Source organism: Lissotriton vulgaris, chromosome 9, assembly GCF_964263255.1.
Source record: "Lissotriton vulgaris chromosome 9, aLisVul1.2, whole genome shotgun sequence".
Taxonomy (NCBI): Eukaryota; Metazoa; Chordata; class Amphibia; order Caudata; family Salamandridae; genus Lissotriton; species Lissotriton vulgaris.
Genome location: NC_141697.1, coordinates 344,587,297 through 344,613,595, shown reverse-complemented (window position 1 = coordinate 344,613,595; position 26,299 = coordinate 344,587,297). Strand labels below are relative to the sequence as shown.

The 26,299-nt window shown below is 46.0% G+C and overlaps 1 protein-coding gene across 1 annotated transcript in view; it reads right to left on the bottom strand.

Moving 5' to 3' along the window:
• GOLGA5 (golgin A5) overlaps positions 1 to 26,299 on the bottom strand; it is a 137,455-nt gene that overhangs the window by 9,609 nt on the left and 101,547 nt on the right. Inside the window, exons 11-12 of the mRNA XM_086937695.1 lie at positions 24,566 to 24,671; positions 6,731 to 6,794 (exon numbers count right to left, since the gene is read on the bottom strand). Coding sequence (XP_086793821.1) covers positions 6,731 to 6,794; positions 24,566 to 24,671 — 170 coding nt within the window. The remainder of the gene's footprint in view (positions 1 to 6,730; positions 6,795 to 24,565; positions 24,672 to 26,299) is intronic.

The window sequence follows — 26,299 nt, the reverse complement described above, 5'->3', positions numbered from 1 at the left end:
GTAGAGGGAGCCAGGTTTGTTGTTGAGGCCATTGTGGTCGTGAAATCTGTTCAAGATGGCATCCTCCTCCACTACCTCAGTTTATGTTTGACGTGATAGAGAAGGCGGTGCACAAATTAGTAGCAAAGCATACTAGGTAACAAAGTGGTTGCTGGAGTAAAATAATTGTGCAAATGAAATGTAACACTTTCAATTATTAGATCTATGCAAATTAGCAGCTGGGAATGCTGAAGGCTAGGGGATAGCTCTTGTTCTGGTCCACCTGTGATGCCCTTTGCACACTTCTAATTTTGATGCAGGAAAATCTGGATAGCTTCCAAACCGCCATCGAAGGCTGCAGGTTTGACTTAATCAGAAATAAAAAGGCTCAAGAACAAAACCACAAAGTTTTTAAGTTACAAAGACGAATTAACATCCACTTAAGACAATAAAACAAAAGATAATAGAAGATCTAAAACAAAACTTGCCTTGCTTCGCTGGTTCAATCAGGTTTCGGAATCAGCACTGGCTGATAATTAATATTTAAGCTTATCTGGGAAAGGCTGGACATGGACATATGTAAGGAAGTTTTAGGGATCAGTCCAAGATAAAGGTATCTTGTAAGGATCCTTTTCTCCCTAAGACAATGTTTTTGTTTTGTTATGGAGGGCTGTTGCACAAAGATCTATGGAGAGTCACCCGTACTGTGGAATAACAGGAAGACCACATCCCTAGGGATTCAGTGTGAATGGTCATTGCGTCGATCGAGCCCTACATTAGAGGGCTCCACATATCAACTGCTCTTACTAAGATATTGGGGGGGGGGGGGGGGGGAAGAGACCATAACTCCTCAACTAGAGTTAAGTCTACAGGGAAAAGCAACCAGTTTCAGTATATAAATGAAGGCAATTAGTGTACAAAATGTAGCATTCCACGTTTCTGGAGATAATCCTCTTGTAGATCTTTGTCCTGTGGAAGCCATAGGCAGTGAACAGATAAGTGTACAATAGACTGTTTATCTAAGTCATGAGACTATGAAATTATTTCCTGGGCTGGGCCAAAGACTATTTCCTTCAAGTTATTATTGTGTAAGTTGCATAAACCAAGTGAGTTGGTTATCTCGCAGGAGACGAAAAAGTACCTTCTAGATAATTCGTTTTCAATATCTTTATGGAGAATTTTCATATTTTAAAATCACCAATGATTGGAATATTAAACGATTAAACAACTAAACTCCTACACAAAAGCATCAATAAACACAGAATTTTTAAAGAAGAATATATAGGCATAATCAAATTCCATTGTGTTGCAAGATATAGTCATAATTTGCATGGCTGTTCAATACTTCTCTTAAGACAAAATGTGTAACGCAGATTCACCAGGGACATACATTCTCATGACAAAATTGGATTTGATGGGCAATGAAGAATGCCTGACCTTAACATACAAAGGAGGAGGAGTAACTGATACACACAAGGCAGCCTCCAATCATTTCCTGGCTAATATGTTTTGATTAGCAACATCGGCTGCTCCATGTTAAAATCGCACACACTACTTTTGTCCATGATGTATATAGAAAGTATGAATTATGCCAATAAACATCCATGTTTAAATTTAAACATATGTACGAGACTAAAACCTATCCAACAGGAATTACTTTTCAATTTCCTTAAAAAATCTTTACACATTAACTCCAAATTATCACAAAAAAGAATTTTGAAACATCATTAGATATTTTATGGTTATTTGCAGTTTATTCTAGAGATTCAAGATGCACAGCTATAGGAATCCCTGCACAAACTTACCATTATAAAAAAACTTTGCCAAAATAAAAACATTGCATGTACACACTTACTAAAGTGAAACGTGGAAATAGCTTGCATTGTAGTAAACCCCCCTAAAAAGCCACATACAGGCTGCATTCTAATGTTCAATCAGTGCCACATATTGCATCTGAATGTATGACGGAACAATACACGCCATTACCACGCACGCTTTTACAATGCAGCAGTTACAATGCAGGTACAGTTATCACGCATTACCTTTACAACGCAGGATTTTACAACGATTCTGACGTTACCACGCATGCCTGTACAATGAATTTCGTTATAAAAGCATGAACAGTTAAGGCATATGCATGATAAAGGTTTTACAGGTAAATCCAAGTATTTTGCAAGTAAGTATACATTTTTTTATGTATATATATATATATATATATATATATAAAGGGTTTATATTATCCTGTAATATACTTCAGTTCCGCGCTAAAAGCTAGAATGGTAAAGGTATACGGTTGGTAAAAAAATTACAAATATTTAGAAACCCTATTTTTGTGTGTGTGTATATATACACACAAATATATATGAAGGTGTGTATATATGTGTATGTATATATATGTATATAAGTGCGAACGTGTGAGCTGCGCGCTACTGAAATGCTGTGACCTGGTGGTAATAAATTCAAGTTGGGCAAACCTAGCATGTGTCGGCTCGTTCATAAACTGGGCGAGATTGGAGGAGTATGTTGAGCGGAGGTCGGCTCTGCTTACCGGCACGCCCCTCGGTCTGGAGCTCCACGTCTGCCGGCAAAAGTTGTTGGATGTAGTGCATGGACTGCACAACATGGCGCCCCCGACCTGGACTTTGTGTAGGTATCGGGGAGAGGGAGCAGATTTTCTGCTAACAGGATTGCCCAGCAAAGGATTGATTTCGCCAGAGAATACCCGCAACGCAATGGGAGTGGCAGTAAGGAGAGCATTATTTAATGCCAACTATGGGACATTGCACCTTGTGTTGAACTCTGAACAGGCTGCTTTCACATTGCGGGATTGTTAACGGCATCCAAGCACCCCATACCACGAAAGCGACAAGTATTAGCCGGTATACATCTCGCCTGTCCGCTTTCTATGGCTACAAACATCCAGCCAATGGGGTTCGCTGGCAGGACTTATGAAGAAAAGCCCCGCGAAAAACTGTCAATTGAATCACACAGCAGACAGCCGGCACTGATGAGGCAACCGCCGAAACGCGTCTGCCAAGGGCTGCGAAAGTGTGAGCTGCGCGCTACTGAAATGCTGTGACCTGGTGGTAATAAATTCAAGTTGGGCAAACCTAGCATGTGTCGGCTCGTTCATAAACTGGGCGAGATTGGAGGAGTATGTTGAGCGGAGGTCGGCTCTGCTTACCGGCACGCCCCTCGGTCTGGAGCTCCACGTCTGCCGGCAAAAGTTGTTGGATGTAGTGCATGGACTGCACAACGCGGCGCCCCCCCGACCTGGACTTTGTGTAGGTATCGGGGAGAGGGAGCAGATTTTCTGCTAACAGGATTGCCCAGCAAAGGATTGATTTCGCCAGAGAATACCCGCAACGCAATGGGAGTGGCAGTAAGGAGAGCATTATTTAATGCCAACTATGGGACATTGCACCTTGTGTTGAACTCTGAACAGGCTGCTTTCACATAGCGGGATTGTTAACGGCATCCAAGCACCCCATACCACGAAAGCGACAAGTATTAGCCGGTATACATCTCGCTTGTCCGCTTTCTATGGCTACAAACATCCAGCCAATGGGGTTCGCTGGCAGGACTTATGAAGAAAAGCCCAGCGAAAAACTGTCAATTGAATCACACAGCAGACAGCCGGCACTGATGAGACAACCGCCGAAACGCGTCTGCCAAGGGCTGCGAAAGTGTGAGCTGCGCGCTACTGAAATGCTGTGACCTGGTGGTAATAAATTCAAGTTGGGCAAACCTAGCATGTGTCGGCTCGTTCATAAACTGGGCGAGATTGGAGGGATATCTATATATCTATATCTATATATATATATATATATATATATATATATATATATATATATATATATATATATATATATATATCCCGCCCCAGCGTTGCCTGGGGCTGCATTTCCGGATTGCGGCAGCTTTGCCCGGGGCAGAAGGGGTTGGGGGCAACTTTTCAGGCTTGGGTGCACTCCCGCCCCAGCCCCCGCCCGCCCAGACATTGCCCAGACCGCCTCCCGCCTCGCCTTTGTCTTACCCCGCCCGCCCCGACATTGCCCAGACCGCCTCCCGCCTCGCCTTTGCTTACCTGAGCCGTCGCTCTTCCCCGCGCTCCGGACTTCACCGCCACTCCTCTCCGCCTGTCGTCATCACGCACGTTGCGGACATCGATAGATCGCGGCCAGCGCTACGTCGCGGCCGGCACTACTTTGTTTTTAAAGTTTAATTTTTTAATTACCGTGTTTTTTTTATTTTATGCAGCCTATGTCCATCTACACACCCTGAGGATTACAACAATGTATTTGGTGTGTGGATTGGCGCTGTGGTTCCAGAGTTTACCTTGCCAAAAGGTTTCTGTTCTCTCTTTATAATAGTAGTATATATATATATATATATATATATAGACCAAGTACATCTTGGACTTAGATTGCAAATGGCCCAACGGGTTGAACACAACGGAAGACATGCGTAGTTTTTTGTAGTACAAGCTAAACATAGCATGGGCTTAACACGTTGGTTCAAACATTTCAGTTTTGTAAATATATGAATTTGTCCTTGTAAATAAGATGTGTATATAAAATGTGCATGCATAATTTTCCCTCTCTAAGAATTTCTCATTATACAACAATGAAATTTAAATAATTGTTTTTTATATTCAAATGTTCTCGGGATTTTAAGATATTGTTGATACCTGTATTATCCAGGAATTAATTAATCTTTTGTTCTTGTGGTAAACGGTAAATTGGACCCTATATATACATTTGATTAATTTGAGAAATTTACACCATTTTGCACTTGCACTTTACAACTTTTTATGGGATGCACTCTCAGCACTTTTCCAAAACCTCTCCATTACTATAGACTATGTAATGTGTATAAACTAAAGAAACTGTTTTCAGTTATATTAACATCTTATAACTAATTATCCTACACAGGGTATTCTGATAAAACGGATTTAACCGGTTATTTATTTCCCCTGGATTACTGTTTTCAAATATGGCGACTGAAAAGGGTTTTAGCCTTTTTGTAAGAAGTTGTTTTAATTGATATGAACTGTATTTATTATTTTAAATAAGTTCAGTGGCACATTTAAAATGGATGAAATCAAAGCCATATATTATAACTATAGAAGTATGCTATATTTCTTCTATCATGTGCCAAATGAAATAAGCCTTTTGTAAACAGGGATATGGATAATATAGAAGAAAGCTATACTAACAGTATTTTTTCTATGTTTTTACACATGTGGTCTGTGATGCAAACAGTGGGAGGGCCGCTTTTGCACTTTAAATTAGAATCATGGTGTATTCAAATCTGTGACACGTGATCAAGGGCTTACGGGCTTGAAACGCGTTGTGTTGGGTCACTGAATAAAATACTGCCCACTTGAAAAACTTCGGAGGTCTGTGTCTCTTTCCTCGCCTGACTGCCGTTGGGAGAATTCAGGAAGTGGTTTGAGGGTTTCCAGATATATATATATATATATATATATATATATATATATATATATATATATATATATATATAGCAAGTACACACATATTTATAAATATCCCCTTAAAAACCCACAACCCCATACCAATCGTAAAAACTTCTTTGCCACCCAGAACCCCATATCCACCCTAAACCCTAAAAATTCCCTTGCCACAGAAAAACCTGTACCCACCCCCAAAAAAAAATTGCCACTCAAAAACCCATACCCACCCTAAAATGTGCGATCCACCTAAAAACCCATACCCACCCTAAACCCAAAATATTTCCTTGCCACCCGAAAAACCCACACCGACCCTAAAAGCTCCATTGCCACCCAAAAACCATGCCCACCCTAAACCCTAAAAATTACCTTGCCACCCAAAATTCCATACCCATCCTAAACTTTAAACTTTAAAATTACCCTTGCCACCCAAACACCCATACCCACTCTAAACCCTAAAATTACCCTTGCCACTCAAAAACCCATACGCACCCTAAAGCTTAACGTTAGTTTGCCCCCCAAATACCCGTACCCACCCTAATCCCAAAATATTTCCCAAACCCATCCTAAAAGCTAAAACTTCCATTGCCACCCAAAAATCCAAACCAAACCTAAAAATTCCCTTGCCACACAAAAACGCAAACCCACCCTAAACTCTAAAAATGCTCTTGCCTCCAAAAAACTACACACCCTAAACCCTAAAAATGCCCTTGTCCCCCCAAACCCCATACACACTCTAATCCTTAAAAATTCCCTTGCCCTCCAAAACCCATACCCACCTTAAAACCTAAAACTACCCTTGCCACCCAAAAACCCAAACCCTCCCTAAAATTACCATTGAGACCCACAAACCCAAACCCACTCTAAAGCGTAAAAAGGCATGCATGGGTGGTGAAGGCATTATCGTTGTAAAATCCTGCGTGGTAAAGGTAATGTGTGATAACGTTACGTGCGCTGTAACTGCCGCGTCGTACAGGTATTGCATGGTAATGGCTGCGTTGTAATGGCCGTTTCCCATTGCATTCATTCCTGAAATAATGCTTGATGATAAATGTGAAAATGGAAACTTTGGTATCAGTAAATTAAATCACCATTGTAGAGGTCTATGTCTAAAAGGTTGGTCTTGTATTTATAACACACAAGGCTAATTACTGCGTGTTTGGCAGACGGTATCAATAGCACTGTTTTCCTTTCCACACTAAATCGTAATCTTTATTACAGCATGAAAAATAAGCTGATCTGAGATCAGTAAATGTTTACAAACTACAGCAAACTTACCATATATATAATTACAAAGAGCCTTGCCATGGGATATCGCCTTAGGAAAATGCCAAGCCGGATACTGCAAAAATAATACACATATTAATAAGACATACGTGAAAAAAGACAATCTAAAGAGCTTTTAAAACAATACATATATCACTGTTTGCTTCGGTTACCAGAGCAAACATGACGTACTTTGGAGCATAATGCATTACTTATTTATACACAGAGTGCAATTATACAGCTCAAATAGATGAATGATTGAGAATAGTCTATCAGAGAGAGGAGTCAATGTTCCCAATGATTTAGAAGCATGCAACTACGTATGCAGTGAGCAAATAGCTCATCTAAGGTAAATTCTGAAAAATCTATTACACTTTTCCCAATTCTACATTGTATGTATTTTTGGAATTGTTAACTAGCAATTTCTTTGAATTCATAAGGCCAGGTATGAATCACTTTAAGGTATATGAATGGAGCATGGTCAACCACGGCTGCTTTAGAACCAAGTTGCATCAATACAAAGAAATTATACAAGAGTGTATGAACGCACATGGCTTTTATCGAAAGAAAGGGCTTTTAACCCTGTGACTTCCACGAATTAATGCATGCTCTGATAGGCATAGCTGGAGCTTTGCATTAAAGACACAGTTCACTTAGCTGGATAGGCCAAAGGCATTTGACATAGAGTTCCTAAAACTGGAACAGATGAGATGGATGAGGCAGATCCTAGTGCACTGCCAGAAACATGACTCTTTCACTTAAAAGCAGTGTTCTGGGATGTAAGAATTAAATCAAGCTACCCAGGTGACACAAGATCCTTTTTTTGCAACTTCTATAAATATCTTAAGCCATCATAGAGGGTATAGGCAGACTATGTGAAGAATCTCCAAGACAAAAGCTCTGCTTTGCCACTTAAGTTACCTTCCAGTCAGTTTGAGCCAGACAGAGCACCCAAAACATGTCAAAGATCATACAATTATGGTTTAATTTAGATCAGAATTTACACTCGGGTACAAAAACCAACATCAAACATATTAAATTTAGGATGCCCCCACAAATCTCATATATATATATATATATATATATATATCACGGCAGCGCTAATATTTTTTATGTCGCTTAATCCTTGCTATACGAGCACAAGGTTTTCTATTCACACAGATTCAAACAAATTCTACTTGTTACCAAAGGCAGAGAATAGAATGTTGTTGGGAAGTTCAAAGCCTTGCCCAGGTAAGAAAGATACCATTTTGGGATGTAACAAAACATATACTAGAATCTGGATTACCTTCAGCATAGTGATATTTATTAGTAGTTAAATGGTGTATGCTCTCCACTGTCTGTTTTTTGTATTTGCATACTTTTGCTTGTATTGAGCAGTTGTATGCCGCTTTTGCTCTACACCTCTTTTGGCTCGATCAGTACCTTATAATCTCCATGGTTATCACAGACCATGTAAGTTAGAAACTTTCTTGTTTGCATCTGTAGTTTTTCCATGTTTCATTTGCAAATAATAATGCAGTTAATGAATAAAAACTGCTTGAGTGAAAGGCGCACACCTCCGAATCCTGCAGGGAGGGGCTTATTATAAGCCTATGGGTACACTATTCTAGGTGTTCGCTATAAACCAGGTCCGTGATCAAAGCAGAAAAAGAAGTGCCCGGAGTGGTCTACTCTAAATAAAAAAAAAATGGCTTAACTAATGGGGTAATGATTTTTGACAAGAGTTGCCTCATTAGGAGTCCGTGAGGTATAAGCAGGGGACACGTCTGAACAGACCTATTGAAGACAATGGAACAAAACCACTGGATTTCTTCTCAGGAAAAACATGTTATTCCCTATGTTCCAGCTTAGACGCATGACTTGTGCACAACTCTTTTTCACAACACGGAGAATACCCCCAACATCTAATCCTGCAGAATCCATGCAGAGTAAAGGCACACAGTTTAGCAAATACGAGGAAACAAAATCAACACATACATATAGTAAGAGTATAGGTTCCTTAAACAGCTCACTTTCTTGGTGGTGTGTTAGAAATGGGGGTCTCTGGTAGGCAGAAGTAGGTACCTTTGTCCAAGAAGGGACCCTTGCATCTAGTCAGGGTAACTTTAGATAACCCCTACTCACCCACTTGGTAGCTTGGCCCTAGAAGACAGGCTTATCCCAAAGGGAAAGTGTAAAGTATTTGTTCTCCAAACACACAGTAATATAATGATAATACCTCAAATGGACACCACACCAGTTTAGAAAAATAAAGTATCTTTAGCTAAACTCAACAAGACCAAAACGACAACAATCCAGCATACAGGTAGTAAAGAACAATTTAATTACCTTCGGTAATGATATATCTGTAAGAAAGATAGATTAGTTATAGATTCCTTACCTGAGAATTACCCCTAAGCGGCAGACTGGATCTTGAGTACCCCTGCGCGTCGATAGGTGGCGTCAGTCAACTCCACTTTCGTCGTTGGTGTCGTGGTTGCCGTAATGACGTTGCGGTATCTACTTAGACCTTAGACGCCACCCTCGCGAGCTGACATCAGTTCTTTACAAGACATTTCACTCCAGAAGCGCAAAGCCATGCAGGACACTGATCACTGGTGCACAAAACTAGGGCCCTGAAAGGGAGTCCTTAACCCTAGAAGTCAGTTCGCAGAACGGAGAGGATGGGTGGGGCGGTAGGGAATCTATAACTAATCTATGTCTCTTACAGATATATCGTTACCGAAGATAAGTAACTTGTTCATCTGAAAGAGACAATTAGTTATAGATTGCTTACCTGAGAATTGATACCCCAGCAATACCAACCCCGGAGGTGGGTCTGCGAACTAAGTTCAAACCAGAAAGTTCTGGAGAACAGAAAGGCCAAAAAAGCCATCTCGCCGGACATGGCTGTCCAGGCAGTAGTGTTTGGTAAACGTGTGCAAAGATGCCCACTTGGCGCCCAGATAGCCAACAAAGAGCTGGTCATCCACCGGGAATTGCTTTGTGCGATCCAAATAAAATCAAATCGCACGTTTTGGATCCAGATGGTGGAGTCTCTCTTCCTCTTTAGAAGGATGCAGGGGCAGAAAGAAGGTGGGCAAAGTGATGGCTTTACCAATGTGGAAAGAAGTAACCACCTTGGGAAGAAAAGAGGGTTGAGTTCGAAGGACAACCTTGCCCGGATGAACAGCAAGAAAAGGAGGTTTTGAAGAAAGAGCTTGGAGCTCATTCACCCTGCGAGTAGAGGTGATGGCAACCAGAAATGCAGTCTGTAAAGTGAGATGTCTGAGAGGACAGTTACATAGCGGCTAAAAGGGAGAGCACATAAGATAAGTAAGAATTAAGTTCAAGTCCCACTGAGGCATTACGAAGGGAACAGGAGGAAACAGATGAGTAATGCGATTTACAACAGGAGACTTGAAAAGAGAAGGCTGATCAGGTAGCCTAATAAAGGCTGAAATGGCTGAGAGATAGCCCATAGGAGTGCCCAGAGCAGAGCCCTGCTGGGCCAAAGAAAGGAGGAACAAGAGAATCTCATAAAGAGGGGCGGAAAAGTAATCCATAGCCTTTGCTGTGCACCATGCCACAAATTTGTTCCATCTACAGGCGTATACCGTCTTAGTGAAGGGACGCCTGGCTGCCAAGATAACATCACAGACTTCGGGAGGAAGGTCGAAGGTCGTCAACTGTTGCTGCTCAATCTCCACGCAAGGAGGTTGAGACTGGACAGCTTCGGTGGAGGACCGTCCCCTGCTGCTGCGACAGAAGATCCTCCCGAAGAGGAAGCCTGATCGGAGGATCGATGGCCATGTGTAACAGCTCAGGATACCAGACTCTTAATGCCCAATCCTGAGCCACAAGAATGACTTGGGCCCGCGTCGCTCTTGATCTTCTTCAGCACTCTGGGCAGAAGTGGTATAGGCAGAAAGGCGTATAGAAGACCGCAACTACACTTGCGACAAAAAGCGTCGCAGAGTGAGTGCTGCCTTGGAAATTCCAACACAGAGAATTGCTGACATTGCGTGTTCTCTTCGGTGGCGAATAGATCTAACCAAGGCTCTCCCCACTGCTGAAAGAGACCTTGCACCACCTTCGAGAGAAGATGCCATTCGTGATCCATCATGCACCTTCGGCTGAGTTCGTCCGCCCTGACATTCCGAGAACCTGCCAGGTGTTGAACCACCAGGCATATGCCCTGATATTCCAGCCATGTCCAGAGACGGAGACCCTCTTGACATAGGGTCCATGACCCCACCCCACCCTTTTGTTGCAGTACCACATGGCAGTGGTGTTGTCCGTGAACACCTGTACTACTCTTTCCCGGACAGAGGGAAGGAATGCTTTTAGTTTAAGGTGGATCGTCCGGAGCTCCAGAAGGTTGAAGTGGAGCCAGGACTCTGCCGGAGACCAGAGACTTCTGATCTCCGCCTCTCGACATGTGGCCGCCCGACCCCAGAAGTGATGCATCCGTCACCACTGTGAACTCTGGTTGGGGAAGGGAGAGGGTTCTGCCATTGACCCAATCTGGGTTCATTATCTACCACTGCAATTGTTGTGCAGTGTCGTCTGAGATCTAAAGCCAATCGGACAGATTCCTCTGATGCTGTGCCCACTGGAACTTCAGGTCCCACTGCAGAGCTTGCATATGCCACCTGGCATGATCTACTAGCAGGATGCAGGAGGCCATGAGACCCAGTAGCCTCAGGGTCATTCGGACCAAAACCCAGGATAGAGGTTAAAAAAATCTGAATACTAGCCCGAATATCCCGGACACACTGTTCGGGAGGATAAGCCCGAAACTGCTTCGTGTCCAGAACCGCTTAGATGAAAAGGAGCTTCTGAGAGGGAATCAGGTGTGACTTCGGCACGTTTGTAGTGAGCCCCAGGGAGTGCAGGAGGTCTACCGTAGTCTGGAGGTGGGAGACGACTGCCTGGGGCGAGCCCGCCTTCAACAGTCAGTTGTCGAGATAGGGGAAGACTGGAACCCCTGATCTGCGCAGATGAGCTGCGACAACCGCCATCACTTTCGTGAACACACGAGGGGCGCTGGTAAGGCCAAAAGGGGAGCACAGTAAACTGACAATGCTCACGGCCTACCGTGAACCGCATGTAACATCAGTGGGCTGGCAGGACAGGGATGTGTAAGTAAGCGTCCTGCAAGTCCAACGTTACCATCCAGTCTCCAGGGTCGAGGGCAGACAGGACCCGAGTTAGTGTCAACATTTTGAACTTCTCCTTCCGGAGGAAGAGGTTGACGTTCCTGCGATCCAAGATAGGTCCCAGGCCTTTGTCCTTCTTGGGCACCAGAAAGTAGTGGGAATAGCAACCACAACCTACTTCTGGGGCAGGAATTCGCTCAACGGCTCCCTTGGCCAGGAAAGCTGTAACTTCCTGTTGGAGAAGGGCCAGATGATCCTCCGACATGCACGTGTTGAGGTGGCATGGATGGAGGGGTAGTCTCGATGGGGAGGGAGTAGCCCCTTTGGACTAGCTGCAAAACCCACCTGTCCGACGTGATGGTGCACCAGTGGGGGAGGTGATGGCGAATCCTGCCACCCACTGGCGATTGGTGGCCCTGGAAGGTGGGACTAGGAGTGTTTGGAGGCTGCTGCAGAGAGAGCACTGTTGGACTGGCCCGCTTGCTGGCCCCCAGACCCACGACGGTGGGTCCCGCATCCCCGGCCGTGTAGGGGCAGGACAGCTTGCGCCGGCCTGTGGCTCTGGGTGGAACAAGGCAGGGCACCCCTTCCGTAGCCACGAAAGGGGGGAAAAGCAGACTGCGCAGGGTGGGTGGTAAAGAGGCCCAAGGACTAAGCTGTAGCCCGGGAGTCCTTGAAGCACTCTAGCGCGTTGTCTGCTTTGTCGCCGAACAGGCGACTGCAATCAAAAGGCATGTCCAGGAAGGTAGCCGTGGCATCCCCGGAAAACCAGTCGACCTTAGCCGGACATAAAGTCGTAGGGACACCGATGTTGAAATTGTCCTGCCTAGCGTGTCGGCGGTGTCCAGTCCACATCTTATGGTAAACTTGGCTGCGTCTCTCGGCAACTGCACAGGAGAGCATAGCCTGGGCCTCCTCCTGGCACTGTGGCAGCACTGCGCTACAGTACCCCACACAGAGTGGGTTTAACGGTCGAACAGACATGCAGTGTTTACCGACCGCAGTCCCAAGCTAGAGGAAGAAAACATCTTCCCAAGAAGGTCCAGCTTTTTGGATTCCCTATCAGGTGGTGCATTAGGGAATGCGCCTTTGAACCACTAGGCTCTCAGGGGTTGGGTGTTGGGAGAGCAAAGAGGGGTCGCCAGGAGCGGGCGGTGCCGTTGGGCAATTATCCTATCCACAGGAGCCCCTGTGTTGGGCCTGGACAAGGTTCCCAAAAGGATGTAAGAAAGGGCTTCATTGAAAGGCAGCAGGGGCTTCGAAGAGGCCACTGCTGGTTGAAGCACCTCAGTCAGGAGATTTGTCCTGACCGCCACCGTAGGTAGCTTGAGGTTGAGGGCCTCTGCCGCCCTACGCAACACCACGGCGTATGAAGCACCCTCCTCCATAGCCACGGTAGGAGGAGACAGCATGCCAAGTTCTGGGGAGGTATCCAGACCACTGGCTTCCCTCAACTCCTCTCTCCAGTCCGGTTCATCCATCTGGTCAGCTAAAGGGTCTACAGAACCCTCCCAGTCCTTCTCACCCTCCTCTGGTTTGGCAATCTGGCTAATAGGAAACGCCAGGGTAGAACAGAGGTACAAAAGCACTGCTCGGCACCGGATCCGGCATCGTTCGTTGTCGGTCCGGCTCCGTGTCCAAGGCAGGGTGGAGGCTGGGGTCGACGCCGGCTGGGGACACAACCGGCGTCAGGTGCGGACCTGGTGCCGATGGAATAGACGCCAGGGGAAGTGTTACAAGGTCGACCAGCGCCAATGCGCCAGGCCTGGATCCAAGGGGACCCTGCAGTGCCGGAGCCGCCAGCGTTGAAGGCCCAGGGTCCCCAGCCGAATACGCGGGGCCCAGAGACGCGCCAGCTGAGTCAGGCTGCCCAAAGATGGCATGCATCACTATGTAGAAACTCTGAAGCTGGGCAGGCGTCGCTCTGGCTCCATGAAAGGGAGGGAAACTCGGATTCGACCCTTGAGGCTCCACGCGTGTAGTCGCGGGATGGGCACCGTTCGCATCCGTCGTCGCGTTGGCCGATGGACGGGGAGAAGTCGGAGAGCGATGATGCTTCTTCGACTTCTTCTTGTACTTCAACTTACCCGAGGAGTGCGAAGACTTCGATGACGAATGGTGGTGACTCTGCAACCGGTCCCTCGACCTCCTACGTGACTGGGGCCTCGAACGGCACGGAGCGGAGCGGGCTGCTGGGCCGCAAAATGCTTCTGGGAGCGCTCCCACAAAGACTTCGGATTCATGCTACGGCAGTCGGAGCATGACTAGGGATCACGGTCGCGCTCCAGGCATCACAGGAACACACAGTGCGGGTCCGTAACCAACATCAGCTTGCGACAGGTGTCTCAAGCCTTGAAGTCAGGTCGAGGACACATGGACATCCCTGTGTGCACCAGGAGTAGATAACTCAAAAAACGGTGTTGACAAAAGTCGCAAAAAAGTCAGTCAAAAAGTGACTGGAGGTACCGCTCTCTCTGGATCTGCTCTGGCTGGCGCGGAAAAAGCAAGAACTGATGTCAGCGCGCGAGGGCGGCATCTAAGTATGTACAGGAACATCATTACGGCGACCACGATGCCAACGACAAACGCAGAGTTGACATATGACACCTATCGACGTACAGGGGTACTGCTGATGAAAACGTTCTCCGAATCCAGTCTGACGCCTGGGGATAATTCTCAGGTAACAAATCTATAACTAATTGTCTCTTTCAGATATAGCACTTCAAAATAGTTAATCCTAAATAAAGCTTGTAGAAAACAAATAGCTCCACCTGGGGCTATTACGACAGCAATAAATCCAAAGTTTGGTGCCAACAGCGAGTCACACGAACCCCCAAACAAACAGTACCTTGGAAAACGAAGTCAATGATGATGCACAGCGTCATTGAGGTGAGGCGTCAGTTCCAAGGTCGAGGCCGGCTCACTGGCTACCAGGAGGGAGGGGAGGCGAGGCATTGTGCCCGCAAGGAAGTGACGTGCCGAATCCAGGAAAGGGGAAGTCGGTTGCGTCAGCAGTGAGGCGTGTGTTCCGATGAGGTGATGTGAAGTCGGCGAGTTCCTGGAGTCACCCTCAGCGGTTATCGGTACCGCGAAAACTGGATGCAGGCGCTGGCGGTGATGGAGTTGATGCTAGCGCTGGCATCAGAAAGGCCGATAACTACAGGCGTTGGAGCTGCAGTGCAGACCAGGTGGTGCGCCGTGAACTTCACGAGCGGTACCCCTGGCCTGGTGCAGGTCATGGGGCCTTGCTGATGCGGTCAGAGATGGGTTTTCCTGCGTGCCTTAGGTTTTTTCCAACTCCCAACATCAGGAATAACCTCCAGAGGCCCAAAACTGGAACAGGCACCTCCTGGCAGGTCAGAACTCTCAGCAGTAGAGTTCAGGGGAGCTGGGGATGAAGCCTTTGTGTCCCTTAGACTTCAGAACAGGAGGCCAGCATACACAAGCCCTTGGAGATTCTTCTTCTAGCAGGTTTCTCAACAAAGTTCCAGTCTTTGTCTTTTCCTTGGCAGAAGCAGCAACTGCAGGCCAACCCCACCCAGCAAAGGGGCAGTACTCCTACTCACGGCTCTCCAGGTCTTCTCCTTGGCAAAGGTTCCTCTTGAGTCCAGAAGTAATCTAAAGTTCTGGGGTTTAAGGTCCACTACTTATACCCCATTATATCTTTGTTCTTCTTTGTGCAAGGGTCTCTGAGCCCAGTCCAAATCAGTTCTGTCCTCACTGGTGCAGTATGACCACAGGGGATGGGGACAGCATTGTGCAAGGGAGACAGACCCTATTCAGGTGAAAGGACAACTCCTCCCACTATTCTAAATGCAGCCAGGCCCCATATAGCTCAGCTCTGAGTCATCCAGGAAGGGCCTGGCACACCTCAACCCCCCAGTGGCTGTCTACAGTGAATGCACATCCCCACCCCCTGCCACTCCAAAACCAGACAGTCAATCCACAAACGGGCAGAGGCACACAGAATGGTTAAATAAGAAAATGCCTACTTTCTAAAAGTTACATTTTCCAATACACAATTTTAAAAACGCCTTTACTAAAAGATGTGTTAATAAATCCTGAGTTCAGAGAGCGCCTAAAGTTTACTCTTCGATCTTGTACAAATGGGAAGTTTCTCCCATTCTATCTTATGGGACAGATGTCCTTTTAAACGTGAACAACGAAATTGGCATTATTTCAATATCAGAACATGCCACACACACCAGTATATGTCCTACCTTTTACATACACTGCACCCTGCCCATGGGGGTACCTGGAGCCTACCTGAGGTGTGTCTTACATGTAAGAAAAGGGAAGTTTAGGGTGTGGCAAGTGGGTGCACTTGCCAGGTCGACATGGCAGTCTAAAACTGCACACAGACACTGCAGTAGCAGGTCTGAGATACCTTTTCAGGGCTACTCATGTGGGTGGCACAATCAGTGCTGCAGGCCCACTAGTAACATTCGATTTACAGGCCCTGGCACACTCAGTGCACTTTACTAGGGACTGACCTGTAAATCAAATATGCCAATCAGGGAGAACCAATTGTAATAACAATATACACAGGGAGCACTTGCAATTTGGCACTGATAAGCAGTGTTTATTCAAGTCAAAAATTACTTTATTTGGTTAAAATTTTAAACAAATCAAAGTACAGATCACATTGCATACTACCTATGACACATTATAATTAATACAAAAATTCATTTCAATTCATATGCCATTCACAAGAAGACCATGGGCCATCGTGTAATACACATTCCCACCAATATCCGTCATTTAAAAAAGTCGATTTTACCTAGAGTACTTAAAATGAGGAAAGCTAAGACTATAATTGAAGTTTATTCCGTTGCCTAATAGCCCCTATGATGTAACTGGCTACCCCAAAACAAACAACCGGGGAACCCAGCATTTGCAAATAAGCTAACGCTGGCCTAACTTGCTCAAAGTTGCACCCTCTTAACAGTGGTAAGATAAATTTCCTGCGTAGCGTAACATAAAAAACGCAGAAAAACATCATATGGAGGGTGTTCTGCTCTGAGAAGTTATCGCAAGGACAGGGACCCAGCGACCCCTCTTTAAAAAAGCCTTTTGGGAACGATAATAACCAGAGCACCATGTTCTACTTAAATCTAATTAGGGCGAATAAATAATAGGGTTTATTTATGTAAGTTAGATATGGCTGCATCTGCCTACCTAAACTTAACAGAACAATGCTCCTCACTGAGGGTTTGGCTAGTTCCCCTTCCTCCCTTATTAACATCGATCTATTCAGGAACTGGTGCTTCAAGCCTCTAATGGCTGCCTTGCAGAGAGCTCTAGGACTTAAAAAATAAGTCAGGACAGCCCAATGAATCCATTTGTGTCTTAATGTAACGGATCCAAGGGATATCAAGTCCTTTGTCTAGAGACACGCAGTCCTGAATGATCAACTGATTCAAGTTAGGTGACGGCTGTGCCCAAATTCTCAGCCAGCACAGTAGTGGGGCAACCGCAATCTGGTCTGAGATAAAGTGGGCACCTAGGTCCTCATGAAGATTAAAAATTGGAGTGGAGGCTGGGAGCGACAGCAACCTGCGAAAAATGTTATTTTTAACTGCCTGTATGTCACTAGTCTCGGTATAACCCCATACATCACTCTCGTAGGTCACCATTGGGAGGCACTTGGCATTATAAATCTTCATAAGGGCCGGGAGTAGTTTAGAGCCTATTCTTCTTGCAAACCCTAGTATTGCCCCAGAAGCCCTGGCGAGGGTATTCTTTTTATGTGCACGCTGCATAACCCACGATCGTCTTTTGTCAAGAAGAACGCCTAGATATGGCAGGGACTTTCGTGAGTTCCAAGTCCTTACAATAAAATGTAACCTTCTTTGCCCTACCTGTACTGATTGACGTTGAATGTGATTTTTTGAGGTTTGTAAATAAATCTAGAGAGTCCATAAAATCAATAAAACAATCTAAAAGAGATTGTAAACCTTGCGACGTCCTTGCTACCAAAACCGCAACATCTGCGTACAGTAATGCAGGGAACATTTTGTTATGTTATGTTATGTTATGTTATGTTATGAGACTTTTATATAGCGCACGGCTACTCGAAAGGAGTGTCCCGGCGCTTTCCACCTGCAACTCAGAGTAAAAATAACACAACACAGCGAAAATGAGAGAAGAAACAACAAAGAAAACGGTAAAAACAGCCTAAAGATTAAAAAGCCAGGTCTTCAGGCTCTTCCTGAACTGGAGCAGATTGGCAATGCTGCGGAGCGAAAGAGGAAGCGAATTCCACAGCTGAGGGGCTTTGCAGCTGAAAGAACGCCCTCCCGCGCGGGCCTTCCTCACCCGCGAGACCACCGCTTTATAGAGGGATTCCGAACGCAAGGAGCGGACTGGTCGATAGAAAGCCAGTCTCCGCCGCAAATATCCAGCCCCTGATCCAAACAGAGCTTTGTGCATCAAGGTCAGGGATTTGAACTGAATCCGCTTCCGGATGGGCAGCCAATGTAGCGCCTGTAGCAGCCCGGAAGCTCGGGCTCGTCTGCGCAGGCCGAGAATAGCCCGGGCCGCAGAGTTCTGCACCACCTGTAGGCGCTGAACCAAGTAATCAGGGAGGCCAAGAAAGAGGGCATTAGCATAGTCTAGCCTTGAGCCAACAAGAGCCTGCTCAGTAATCCGCCTGTGCTCCTCCGACAACAGGGGCAGGAATTTGCGGAGCATTTTCAAGATTCCGTAACAGGTGCCAGCCAGACCAAGAATATGTGTTCTCAGCGACAGCTGGTTGTCCAGCTTGACACCCAGATTTTTAGCCACCAAGGAAGACTGTGCAGGAGGGCTCATGTCGGACGGCCACCATTGCTGCCACTCCGGATCGGCGACGCAACCAAAGAATAGAACCTCAGACTTGCTTGAGTTGGCCCTCAGACTGTTCCGCTGGAACCAGTCGAAGACCAGTGCAAGACAGTCCCGAATTCTCTCTCCATCAAACTCCTGGTCTTTCCCGCATGTGAAGAGGAGTTGCGTATCGTCGGCGTAGGAGACGATCTGGGCCCCGTATGCCTCCACCAGGGCCGCCAAAGGGGACATAAAGATGTTAAACAACGTGGGGCTCAACACAGAACCATGTGGAACCCCAACTCCCAGTGGCGGCATCTCGGCGGAACTCTGGGAAACCCAGACCGTCTGGCGGCAGCCTTCAAGGAAAGATGTGAATCACCTGAGCACCGTCCCCCTAAGGCCGATGTCATAGAGCCTAACTAAAAGCGCCTCATGGGGGACGGTGTCGAAAGCCGCCGAAAGGTCTAACATGACCAACATGGCCCTACCGCCGACATCCAAGGTCTCCCTGATGATCTCAGTGACCTCCAACAAAGCCGTTTCCGTACTAAAATTAGGACGGAAACCGGATTGGGATGTATGGAGCAGATTGTTGTACCAGCTCTTGGGACATCCTTACAGGAGGAAGTCAAGGCGTCCCCCAGTTTATTAATGTAAAGTGTGAACAACAGGGGTGCCAAAATGCACCCCTGTCGCACCCCTCGCTTGACGGCCCATGCATCGGTTAGGCTACCGTCCTCATTATAGCGGACCACAGTAGTGGTCTTTTCGTGAATGGCCGTCAAAAAAGAAATCAAGGCCGGCTCTAGCCCAATGATGTAAAGGGAAGCCCAGAGGTTTTGCCTATTTACAAGATCGAAAGCAGTGGATAGATCCATAAATGTCAAATGGATGTCCCCACGCTTCACGACCGTGTGTTTACTAGGTGAAGATTAAGGCATTGTCCCATCGTGCCCTTTCCCTGCCTAAATCCGTACTGAAGATCAGAGATGATGCAATTTTTATCTAGCCAATCTGTTAAACGGGCAAGAACGACCTTCCCCATTATCTTGGCTGCAGAATCCAAGAGTGAGATCCGTCTATAGCAGGCCGGATCCTCTCTTGAGCCCTTTTTAAATATTGGAATAATTACATCCTTAGCCCAAGATGGGGGAAAGCCGACCTGTGTCGCTGCGTTAAAAACAAAGGTTAAAATCTTGGCCCATACAATAGGATCTGCCCTGTAAAGATCGGCTGGTACACCATCTGGGCCTGGTGCCTTTCCCCTTGAGATTGACATAATTGCCTCAGTGACTTCCCCATCTGAGAACACGACATTTGAGGCGTAGGTATTAACCCCCTGCCAACTAGACAGCCCCTGACTCACATCGGTATATATGCCCCTAAAATGTTCAACCCACCTTTCCGGAGGAATAAGATTATCTTTAACAGAATTGGTTGACTCGTCGAACGTTGGGCCATTAACCACTCTCCAAAATCTTGCTACTGGTCAAAACGCTCACTTGGCTGAGTTCATCTCATGCCATTTCTCTCAACTGTGTCTTTCTTGTTTTAACTGCAATTTTATAAGCTCTTCTAGCCTGTTTAACCCTATTAACGTCCCTTGGGGTCTCTTTCAGCTCCCCCAAGAGAGCTGTGTGCGCACTGGCTTCCTTGGACAAACCAATTTTTATGTTTCTTGGGGTTAATTTACAGTGGAGCGTCAGATTGGCCGCTACCTGTCTCGTGATGCGGTCAAAGCACCTAGGATTATTGACGGATCAGAAACCTTATTCAAACATATACTAAAGTCCTCTACACAGCTTCTGTATAGCTTATCATGAAAACTTTCCGGAGTGATTACCTCCCATCTTAGCCTCCGAGCTTGGTCTTTAGGGGAAATGTTGAAATTGGATAGGAGTACCAGGGGTTTAACATTCTCAATGGCCTGAATGTTAATGGCCAGAATCAGAGGGTTATGATCACTCCGGCAACTATGAGTTACACAAAAGGTGCCTAATAGGTCCATCAATGGGCCTGAAACTAAAATAAAGTCAATGATGCTTCGGTGACCTTGACCAGTATATGTAGGAATAGGAGACAAAGTATCTGACTGTACAGGGCAGAACAAGTTATAAACACATAAAAAACTCTCTAGAAAAACCCCAGACTTCGGGTGTTCAAAATGAGTTAGCCCCTGCGGGCCATACTCCTCCTCTAGGCCTAGCAAACAATTGGTAGGACAAACAGGAGTATTAAAATCACCAAGGATTATTAAATGGTGAGGCATATCATCATTGGCCTCATAATCATCCAAAAAGGTAGCAAGAGATCTTAGGTGCTCCAAATCGTCAATTCTTGTAAAAGAATTTTAAAAATAACCACTAAGAGGCTTGGTAGGTTTTCACCTATTAATTCGACTGCTAAAATATTTGGTGTACTTGTATCTATTAACTTTGTTTTATAGAATAGTTTAAGGCTAATCAATAACAAAAGTCCCCCTCTAGATCTCCCCATAGTCGTTGGTACAGTATTTTTTACTAAAGGAGGAATACCCGTCCAAGTAGTAAGAATCATTTGAGTCCCAGGTTTCCTGCAGAGCAATGATGTGATGGATAGAAAGGAAAGATTCCCAGTTGGTGTCCCCCCTTTTTGACCGCAAACCGGCTATGTTCCAAGAAAGAATTAGCAGTCTGCCCCATGGGATTCAATTTGGTGTCTGCCAAGACAGTAGGATTGGGCTCTTCAATACGGGGTAATACCAACAATGCGGGATTGGACATAGTGAGTGGGGATTCGTTATCTACCACTGTCCCCTTTATTGATAACTCCTCTGAAGGTACATGATTTAGTAGCAGTCAGCCCTGATCATCTAGGTTGGACAGAGCCTCAAATCTATTTGAGACCACAATAGGAGGGGTAAGCTCCCCTTGGGGTCTCAACGGGGGCCTATAAAAATACCCCTGTGGGAGAGCCGCAATAGATGTAGCAGAGGGAAAATGATGTTCATGGGCTTTAAGAATCATTTGGGCAACTACAGAACTTCGAAAGTTAACAATAACGCAGTCCCCCCCCCTATCTTTTTTTGCGATTGACCAACCCATGCAACTCTACGCACCATCAGGATATTATTGGTCAAGGGAAGCCTAAAACCTTTGTGTCTGGTTAACCAGTCCACAGTTTTATTTTTTAGCTGGGTCCAAGATTCGGGTTGATCCGATCTCAACGGGGGAACACCAGCCAGGACTACAACGAGGGGACTAGCCGCTGGTGGAAGGTCTATGATGTCTCGCGCAGGTTTAAGCAATGCGTTATTTGTTGTACTGTGACCACCACCAGGACACGCCGGGGAAACAGTCAGTGCCCCGGGCAAATCCCTTGGCATTTGCGAATTATGAGCACCCGCGCACGGCGGGATAACCTGCCGGCCTGACCCCTGAAGTGTGATACCAGGTATTAGGGGCTGCCCCCCAGGATTTAAGCTTGTATCCTGGGCTAGGGGAGTTGGAATACACGTTGATCCATTAACACTATCCACAACAGCATGGGTCAAAGCCTTGTTTTGAATCCTGCTTGATCCTTTATTCCCCAAACCTGTTGTAGGAACACAACCCTCCCCTGCAACATTCAATATGTCCGTGTTTACCCTTGCTTAAACACCTTTTGCCAGGAGGGCAACTTTTTCTTCTATAGCCCCTAACTTGGTCCAAAACGGTGCGAGGATAGTTAAAATTAATGTTTCCATTTGTTCTCAATAAACCTGGTTGTCCCCTATATCCCCCAGCTCAATCACATTAGGGTTAATGGATGGGGGCACACCAGGCTCAGATATTGGGGGCGACTTTTCTTTTTGGTGCTTATTATTTCCTTTGTCTTTATTTTTATACCTCGTGGCTAGGCAACCCCTGGTAAGCTTCGCCAAAGGTTCCCCTGAGCCACCCGCCGCCCGATGCTGTCCCTTGCAAGTCTCTTGGGCCTAGTATCATCTCGAGCTGCCCCAGTATTAATAGGGGGGTGGGATTGGGCGTGGGGTGGGGCTTGAGCCAAAGGGGAATCTGGGTTCTGCAAGTTACTAAGGTCCACTGCGGGACCATGTATAGCACCATGTGAGGACAATCTCGGGGAGTTAATGCCCTCCATAGCATAAAAATCGGGGACATTTCCCCGTTCTAGGTCCAAGCTCTGGGTCGTATCGGCCATGCTACCTTGCAGGTTTTCAGTAGGGTCTATGTTTGGGTGGCGTGGGGCTTGGATAGCTACCATAGATGATTTGGCCATTCTTATGGCCCCCAAAGATGATCTTTTTTGTTCTACATAGGCTCCTAAAGATGTGGAGGTGGAGAAGTGTGGCTCAATGGTTAGAGCGGCTGACCCTGATGCAGAGGTCTAGCCCGGGACCAGGGCTCAATTCCCTGCCTTGGCGGGTCTTGGGATCAAAATTCCACGGACCTGATAATTCTCGCCTCGTGCCTATTCCAATCATGGAGTTCCACTCTGCAACTTTGGGCAATAGCTTGCTTAATCTCCACAACGGCCCCCACAACGCTAAGGATGCCTGGCCTCCACCTTGGGGGTGCCCAGGAGTGGACGACTCACAGGGAAAGCCAGGATGGGTTCCACAGCGGTATTCGTACAAGCGCCTTGAGACCCTTGCGGGTGAGTAGTGCGCTATAGAAGTATCAATTTACATTTACATTTACATTACATTTACATTTACAAAGATAATCTTTTTTCCGTGAGCTGGATCTCGTGCTGAAGCACGGATTCAGCCCTGGATAGAAAGGCATCCAATGTGCCTACCAATACCCCCCCTACCTTCTGACCCACAAGATTTCGTTTTGTGGCCATAACCCTCAATTACTCAGACCGTTAATCTTACACTTATTACGAGTTGCAATTCACAGCCCCCCAGAGCGTAAAATGCTTATATTTATAAACACCAATATAATGATCCTGGATTATAGATGTACACTACCAGTCAAAAAGTCACTGACCAAGTCCACCAGCGAGTCCTCCAGGATGAACAGGAGAGATGAAAGGGACGTGGCCCAGCCCAGTCTCCTCCTGGCTACGACGGGCACAGACGGGCCCGCCCTTGGCCCGCACGCGTCCCGCAGGAGCTCCCTGTGAATTTTATGCCCCGGCTGCTTGCTGCTGTTGGCGCCCCTCTCGCCGGACCGCACTGCCTTCTGGGGGCTGTAGTCCTTGGCGGCGTGTGGTCCGTGGGGGGAATGGGAAAGAGTGCGGCAGGCCCCACCAGTCCAGGGCAATGCGGGAAAACAGGCACGAAGATCCTCAGGTACGTGGTCAATTATTTCGGCTGAAGCGTCCCGTGCCGTGGGAGCTCCCTGTGAATTTTATGTCCTGGCTGCTTGCTGCTGTCGACGCCCCTCTCGCGAGACCGAACTGCCTTCTGGGGGCTGTAGTCCTTGGCGGCGTGCGGTCCGTGGGGGGAATGGGAGGACAATGCGGGAAAACAGGCACGAAGATCCTCAGGTACATGGTCAAGTATTTTGGCTGGCGCGTCCAGTGGCAAAGTGTCCAAAGCATCTAAGTCAGAAAAAACGAAATCCTGCACAGCATCAAAAATACAGGAGGTAGAGGCAAAAAAAGGTCAGGGGAAACCAGGCCAAAGATGCCAAGTCTAACACGGTGTGAGTACCAACCCAGATCGTGGACACATTTCATTCAAGTTGTACTGCCCAATTTCTACATTTTTCGGCACACAAGTCATTACAGTTAATTTCTGTGTGGGACAAGGTGCCACTATCCATCCACTAGGCGGTCTCATTTTCTAGTTTGAAATTACATTGGGCACAAGGATTTCCCTAGCCTTGCTTTTATCTGTTAGTCCGGCATTACATTCAATTGAACCACTATAGGAAACATATTGCATTAACATTTTTTAAATTACCTAAACCGATCTATGCTACTGGCAGCTTTGCGAACTCTCCCGTACATTCCTGCTGCATTGGTATCTGAATCACCAAAAAGAATTGGAACATTTCGCATGCGGGCACCTGCAAGAAAAGATAAGATCCCTTAATCGTCAGATTTTATCCCCAAAGTGAACATGCTATCAATTATAAAAACTGATGAAAAACGACTGAATAGTAACAGTGACTCTCTGGCATCCATAATATATTGAAACAAAATCAAGCCACATACATTCAGGAAAAAAAAATTCTCCTTCGTGGAACGAAAACATGTTCAGAATTTTACACAAAGGAACCCTGCTGCCTTTAAACTTTCTAGGGCCAAATGCTACTCTCATAGGACTTGGCACAAAGGGAATCAGTTACACAAACCAAGCCAACAATGAGGTGACGTTATGACTATGTGGAGGATAATCACAAGATTAGAATAGGATTCCTACCAGAAGATCTCACAAAGTAAGTGGCCTGTTAGAGGTTGTTTCCCATGGAGTTGTTTGAATGATCCTTGAATATGTGCACTAGTGCACGGCCTAGGAGACTTCAATCAATTGCACCTTCTATAGAACAGCTGCAGTCACTATCGTTCATTTGGCAGTATAGGTTCTAATACAAACTCCAAGGGTGTGGTTTGCTTTGTTATCTTAGCTTGATGCAAGCAACAAAACACTCGACAAAGCCAGCATGACATACCTTATGTTATATTTCCTGGACTAAAGGTGGGCGAGATGCCTATAATAATGCAAGTCTTGGCTTTTCTTAAGTAATAGATGGAGAATCTCTTGATGAACTAAGTGTGTACAATCTTCTCAGTTGGATTAGACAGATTTTGGCAAAAACTAGCAGACTGAATATTTAGATGATGTTGGAAACAACCACAGGCAGGATGAGCCTTTAGAAAACACCCTGTGACTTCTTCAACTGTCAAGGCATGAATATTAATAACTTTCATCAAAGAAGTTAATACTATCAAAGCAGTATTTTCCATGAAATAAAATCTGAGCTCACACATGTAGGAGTTGAAAATGAGGCCCTATGAGCTTAGGCAGACCACATTCAGTTCACAGTTTTAGGAGAGAGCTGTTACAGACAGGGACGGAAAAGTTACTTACAATTTACAGTGGTTTTGCAGCTAGTAGTGTTGTACATGCTTTAAAGACACACTGCCATCTAGTGTTGGGTGTGGATGTTGTACGTTGTTTCCCTATGACGTAAAATGTTTAATTCTCAAGAAAATCCCTCCCCAACAGCCACAATGCAACAGAACAAAGATACGACTTTGATGTGAAACGTCTGAACATATGCTCGCATGGGGGGGGGGGGGGGCTGGGGGGGAGGGAGAGCAGACGTGAATGCAGTACTAAACGTCTGCAACCTGATTAGGGTGACCAACTGTCATGGGTGCAAATTCAGGACAGTGAGTGTAAAAATTCAGGATAAAGGGTCAAAATTCAGGACAAAAATTCAGGACAGGGAGTCAAAATTCAGGACAAAATTTCGGGACAAAAGATAGGTTTTACAGACACATTAAAGGAGGTCGCGCATAGTATATAAGTAATCCCATTTATATCCTAACATATTCATACATTTGCAAACCTATCCATTGTGTATCCTTCCAGTCATCATTTCACGCATCCATCCCTCCATCCACACTTTCACTCATCCATTCACCCACCTTTTCACCCTATCCATTCGTACACTAATCCATCCACTCT